We start from the raw sequence: 6828 nt of genomic DNA, 5'->3' as shown, positions 1-6828 counted from the left end.
CATTTGAGGTGGGTATATACCATTTATCCACACCTTTTCAAAATAATTATATAATATATTCAGATCATCATCATTGATCAAGATTGTTGCAGCTTTCATTTTATTAAATTGTTGTACAATTTCATTACTACGACAAAATGCAATTGATTTGAGTTTTCTGACTTGTTCACAAAACACCGCGTCGTGTTCTAATTTTGATTTCATACCATGTGTTGTACAAAACCGCCAAATTGATTGTCCGTAATGAAAAAGGCATCCTTTGACAGTTGTTTGTGTTTTATTTTTTAAAACGTTTACTATTGCAATTTCGAAATCTACCATCGTTATCGTGTCTTTATCAAATAATTTAATACCAAATTCATTTCCAAAATTAATAATGACTTCTATCATTTTTTCATATGTAGATTGTAATTTGTTCATCAACAAACAATGAAATAAACGAAAACATTGCCCCTGACTAATCAAACCATGTATTGTATAAGATTGGTAATAAGGAGTTGGAGCGGCTCTGAAAGTTCCATCCATAAGAAAGGTGTTAATTGTATTGAGATTAAGCATTTTTTCTTTATTGACAAATATTGACATAATATCATCTTTGTAAAGCAAATACTTGAAATAGATTTCGTGCTGTTCAAGATATCCATTTGTTGGTCTACTTTCTTTTGCTTTTTTCGTGAACAATTTGTTCGCTGAAGACATTCTTCCTTTATACTTACCATAATCAAATCCCTGCATTGCAGCAGATCTTTGCAACAAATGATTATGATCTTGGACACGTCTTTCTATGTCGTGAACCAAGTTAATTTTGTCCAACTGTTCAGATATTGCATGGTTGTGCTCACTTCCGTTAACAAAAATAGCTTCTTCGAATTCCAGCAAAGCACTTTCTTTTTTAAATTTAGTAATTTTAATTTTAACTTTGCAACCAGTTTTACTACTTGAACATTTGTAAGTATTTAATGATGCTCCATCTTTGTAAAACAAAAATCCATCAACTACTGGAAAAGGTGTCTTTTTAGTACTTATTATAGTTGTTACAATATTTTTATTTGTTGTTGTTTCATCTTTTTCGATTAAAATGTTTGTATCTTCTTTTTCATTGTTCACTGTTTGAACAACTTCTTCTATTTGTCTACCATTTGTGTTATCATTGATGAACGGTTGTTGTGTTTGGTAAATAATAGGCTGATGCCAAATAATATAAGAAGGTTGTGTACCAGAAGGAATCATGTTATGATTATTTAAAATGGTATTTGAAGATATTTTGAGCTTTTGAGTGGAAATGATAAAGAACATACAATAAATATGTCAATATTTGTATTTAACTAACAAAAACACGAATTTTAAAAATAAAATTTATTTATGTAAACAAAAATGACTTTTTTTAATAAAAACGACTTTATTCTGAATTTAAACAAAAATGATTAAACATAAATATCTCACTCTTGAACAAGAAGTTTTAATAATTGTTTTTGTGTTTGCCATTGTCGTTGTATTTTGAGAAGGTTGTGGTTCTGATTTAAATTTGTTAAATTTTTGGGAATAAATGTATGTATTCTTAAATTCATCAAAAGATAAATTAAAGTGATTTGTTAAATTAATAGTCACTTCGAGGTGTGTGTTTAATTCACATTTGATAATTAAGCCATCATTAATTGAGGGCAACTGAATTTGTTCAGTTGATAAACTCCATTCAAAATACAATTCACACTCTTTACTATAAGGTACACATTCAATTCTGTTGGAATATTTACACCAATCCATCGATAATTTTGAAGAAATGGTGCTGATTAACAATAACAATTCAACAAATAAAACCATTGAGTATACTGATCAGTTTGAATGAATTTATAAATAAAATGCCCGGTAAAAACCATTATTAATTCCACTAAACATTGTTTAAAAAGATTTTTGTAATGCTTTTTAAATTTATATTGAATTATAAATTACAAAATTATTAATTTATATTTTTTGTTTTTTTTAATTTTATTTATTAATAAGATTTGATATTTTTATGAAAAATTTTAATCTGATTCAATTCACACATTTTTATTTTATGAGTATTTTAAACTCTTTATATTATATTTAAATAAATAGACTCTTATTTTTTTCATAGATCAATTACTTTTTAATGCTTTAGATATATTGTTTTTACCAAATAGTCTGAAAATTGTAAATGACAATCAACTTAATTGTTTAAATCGATTATATTGTTTGATATAATTATTTGTAAAAAATAAAACAAAACAATAATTTGTTGAATATCGGTTTTTGTTTTTGTTTTTAAAGATTAAAAACACTTTAAATTATATATTAAATGATCATCCATTTTGATTAATATTATAAATATACAAACAATATATGATATTTACGTTAATATAATGTTTTTTATAAGTTTTGAAAAACATGATTAATTTGAAAATATTCAGGAAATATTTTAAAACTATTCAATTTGTTAATAAAGAGTTCAGAAAAGATATTTATTCTATTAAAGAGTGTTAACGTGATAGACCATTTTTATGTGGATGGCTTTGAAAATCTTACACATTTTTGTTGTAATTGATATAAAATTTGCCTAAGAGTTTACAAAAAAAATACGCTTTTTGGACCGAATTCATAAAAAAGCGATTTTTTTGAAAGTTAAAACAGTAATATCAAATTTTATTTTTAGTCAAAGTCATCTTTTACTTTTACCATTTAAATGAATTTGCCGCAAAAAAAACAATTTTGGTAAAAATTTTAAGACTAAAGTTTTTAATTAATTAACTTTAGTTTATTTAACTAATTGTATAAACTATATGTAATCGAAAAAATTATTGAAATTGAAAAATTTATAAAATAACATATAATTTGTCATAAAATACTATGGCATAGTTTACCGTGGATAGGCTGAAAAGGTGTGGATGGTAAATATAGATAGACAATCTTTATTATTACATGTTAAATGTAATGAGTAACATACCTTGTATTTTTTGATGGTTTTTGTTGGTATTTGTTGTATGTTTCTATTCTAATTAACATGTATTGTTATGATTTTTTAATAACATAAATAATAACTTATTGTTACAATGTGGTAATTTGCCATTTAACTTTTTAACTTTTTTATAGTAAAAATTAGATTTTATTTAACTATGTTAATAGAATTTGTTTTGTGATTATTCTGTCTTTTTTATGTTGATTAATAATATACTATTGTAATATAATTTATTGTTATTAATTAATAGTTTAGTTTAGACATAAAACCTTTGTCTTTAACATTTTCAACGAAACCAGAATATAATTTAGGATGTTAAACCCTTCTCAATACGTATAATTTGAGCCAACTAAAAGTCATTATTTAACAAATTTTCAATTCCCAAATATTATTATTAAAAAAATAAACTAATGGAGTGTTTATATAAATTACAATTATGTTAATTGATATTAAAATTAAATATTTTTTAATGCAAAAAACGGGAATTTCCCCAAATTACAATCCCATAAATCACTTTTGAAATGTTTTTTCAATTAAAAAAACGAAAAAAATAGTGTTACATGTATCAAATAAACGGGATAATACGAGTGACTTTTGTTAGTAATTTTATTTGTTCATTTTGATCTATTCTTATTTTACCACTCCAAAAAAAGGCTGAAAATAGCGTTTTTTCTTACTATGAAATTATTGCAAATATTGGAAATACTCCTTATGGGGGTATTTATGTTTGTGTATCATTTTTGTCCCATAAATGATTATAAGTAACAATTATTAATTTTAAAAATCATAACATATGGTTTAAAACGGATATTTGAATTTCGACAAAAAAATAAGAGGCTATCCACACAAAATAATTAAATCCACAGGGATTCACCATTTCCCTGTGGATACGCCCTATCACGTTAACACTCTTAACTAAGGTTGACATAAAATTATTTTACCATGAAATCTATTATTTTGGTAAAAAAGTATAAATTTTACCATGTTAAATCTTTTAGATCCAGCAGTTTTTTTCCACCTTTTTTCAATTAATTTAATAATAATTAATTTAAAATAAAATAATTATAAATCAACACCAACAACATTAAAAAAGCAATTATAAAACTATGGCAATATTATTAATCCACTTCTAACAACAAAATATTAAATTAATTTATTGAGCATGGTAATAGCATTCTCAATGGTACACCTTTTTTGTGGGTCTTGTTCCCAACAACTTTTTATAACGTTTTGATATGTAGCATCAAGCCTGTCTACTGTTTTTGGTCTTTTTCCAACTGCGACGTCATCAGCAATACACCATGGATGCGGATATAACACTTTTGAAAATGCATCTTCCCATATCAAACATTCAAGCATTGTAATAGCAAAAGAATAGACATCCGCAGGTTTCTTATACTTCTCTCTATTCAACACTTCAGGCGCCATATAAATAGGAGTGCCGATACCTTTAGTGAAAGTCATGTTAGTCATCATCAAATTCACATTTCTCGCACTTCCAAAGTCAGTCAATTTCGCATTCACCTTTTCATTCAGATCAAGTGAAAATATCAAATAATTGTCTGGTTTGATGTCTCTGTGTAATATCCCATTTTCGTGTAAATAGAATATCCCTTTGGCCGCATCTATCATCATTTTAACTCTTAATTTCATATTAACTTCATTTGATTGTTTGTGTTTGATTAAATCTTTTAAACTCCCATATTCAGCATATTCAGTAACTACAGATACTTTATTTTCAATAAACACAGCGCCATAAAAATGGACAATATATTCACTTCTGAACTTATCCAACATAGCTACTTCCTTTGTAAATTCATCATTTTCTTCATTTATATCTCCACTGTTCTTCATCTTTTTAATAGCAACTTTATTGCCTCTAAAAACACCTTTATACACAACACCAAACGAACCTTCGCCAAGAATTTTTTCTTCAATCAGTTCGTCTGGGTCGAGTCGAGTCGACAATTTTGAAGTTGCTTTGATTTTAACTTCCTTAATAAGATCTTTGTGGGTTACACCCATTTTTGCGACTAACATCAGACGTTCATTCAACTTTGTTGTGCATTTCAATTCGATGAAAATTTCAAATTCACAGGCGTCGTCTTTACCAAGGACAATGATGTTTGGTTGCGCTTCGAATTTATATTTTGTGACATTTTCACTTTTTGTTGTGATTTGTATTTTTGTGTTATATTTTGTGGTGTTTCCAACACACAGAAGTTCTCTCTGTTTTTCATTGACTGCAATGTCATCACCAAAATCAATTTCTTTTTTATTCACAACAATTCCATTGCCAAGTGAAATAAAACTGATATTCGAACGACTCATTTTAAAACGCGTTGTCGTCTCTTCGATTTCTTTTTGTCGCAATTTTCGTTGTATTTTTGAAATAGTAAAGTATATTATTAGAACAATTATACTAATAACTATAAGTATTAATATAACACCCATTAAAATGACCCACCACATTACTTTCTTGTTACATGAAGTTCCAGAATTAGTCGGAGAATACCAAAATGCACATTTGGAACATTTTGAATTGAATATTTCAGTGCACTTTTTAACAGAAGAAATATCAAGACAAAGTCCATTTTCAAATAAAATTTTGTTATTAACACAAGAAGTGCATTGATTTTGAGAAGTACATTTTGTGCAATTTTCATTGCATTTTTCACATTCATATAAATTATAAGTATAATAATTATCTTGACATTTAGAACATCCAAATTGTGTTGTGTGGACGGCACATCCATTTATTAAACTTTGTGGAAGACATAAGCCAATGTTATTCTTGTAATTTGTGTCATTACAAGTCAAACATTTGTCTTTGGTATTACATGTTGAACAGTTTGAAAGACATGGAAGACAGTCCAAACCGACTCGATAATACTTGTCTTTACATTGATAACACCCATTTGTGACAGTCGATATTTTATCACACTTTTCTGTTAACTCACCGTTCGGAAGACACTTATAATTGTCGCCTTGATAATATCCAATTTCGCATGAAAGACATTTTGTCGATGTTTCTATACAACTCGTGCAATTTTCAGAACATGGAAAACATCGTCCACGTGATAAATAATAATTAAAATCACACTTTATACACCCCATTTGAGTATTTTGTTTGCAATTTTCAATTGAATTTGTTGCATTCATAATTTCACATGTAAAAATGTTTGTTAATATATAATTACTGTCACATTCATTACACTTGTTATTAACTATAGAAAGACACTTTTCTTGTGGTAAAGTACATTGCCCATTTTCTTCATTTGTTTCATTGACTTTGCAATTTTTGGTTATACAATTTCCGTCTTCTGTGATAATAAAATTGTCATCACATTGCAAAGAAATATTTGTGTTGCAAAAAATTGAATTTTCATGTTTTGTTAAACAATTTTTACATTGTGAATTTTCCATATAAAAACCATTGTTACAATAAACAGTTGAAATTCCATATGAAAATCCAAAGCTTTCTTTTTCACAACTTTTTGTATCATTAAAAACATATCCAGTCTGACAAAGTCCACAAACATTATTATTACATTTAAGACAATTTGTATCTGCACAACTCTCACATTTACTATGAGACTCACCATTTTCACATTTAATACAAACAGTCCCATCTCCATAAATACAATTGTGATTTAAAATACAATTACTGTCTTCTCTTATATATTTATTGGAACATTTGTAACAATTAGATGTCGTTCCATACTCACACTTTTCTGATAAAATACAATTATAGTTGTCGTCTAATTCATATCCACTAGAACATGATACACAAATACTATTCTTGTTATAATTTACACAATTACTATCTTTTAAAATACACGTCCCATCGTAAA

General features: G+C 26.8%; 1 protein-coding gene across 1 annotated transcript; it reads right to left on the bottom strand.

Annotated features, from left to right (window-relative positions):
* Positions 1 to 4117: 4117 nt before the first annotated feature.
* On the bottom strand, positions 4118 to 6826 carry EIN_522820 (protein kinase domain containing protein; the record flags this gene model as incomplete). Its single annotated transcript, XM_004258488.1, has 1 exon — positions 4118 to 6826. A coding segment is annotated over one exon (2709 nt), but the record flags the coding sequence as incomplete, so codon positions are not given.
* Positions 6827 to 6828: the final 2 nt, after the last annotated feature.

This window comes from Entamoeba invadens (assembly GCF_000330505.1).
Source record: "Entamoeba invadens IP1 unplaced genomic scaffold scaff_1105074725903, whole genome shotgun sequence".
Lineage (NCBI taxonomy): Eukaryota > Evosea > Mastigamoebida > Endamoebidae > Entamoeba > Entamoeba invadens.
The sequence above is the reverse complement of the archived record's forward strand: the minus strand, read 5'-3'. Positions and strand labels throughout refer to the sequence as shown.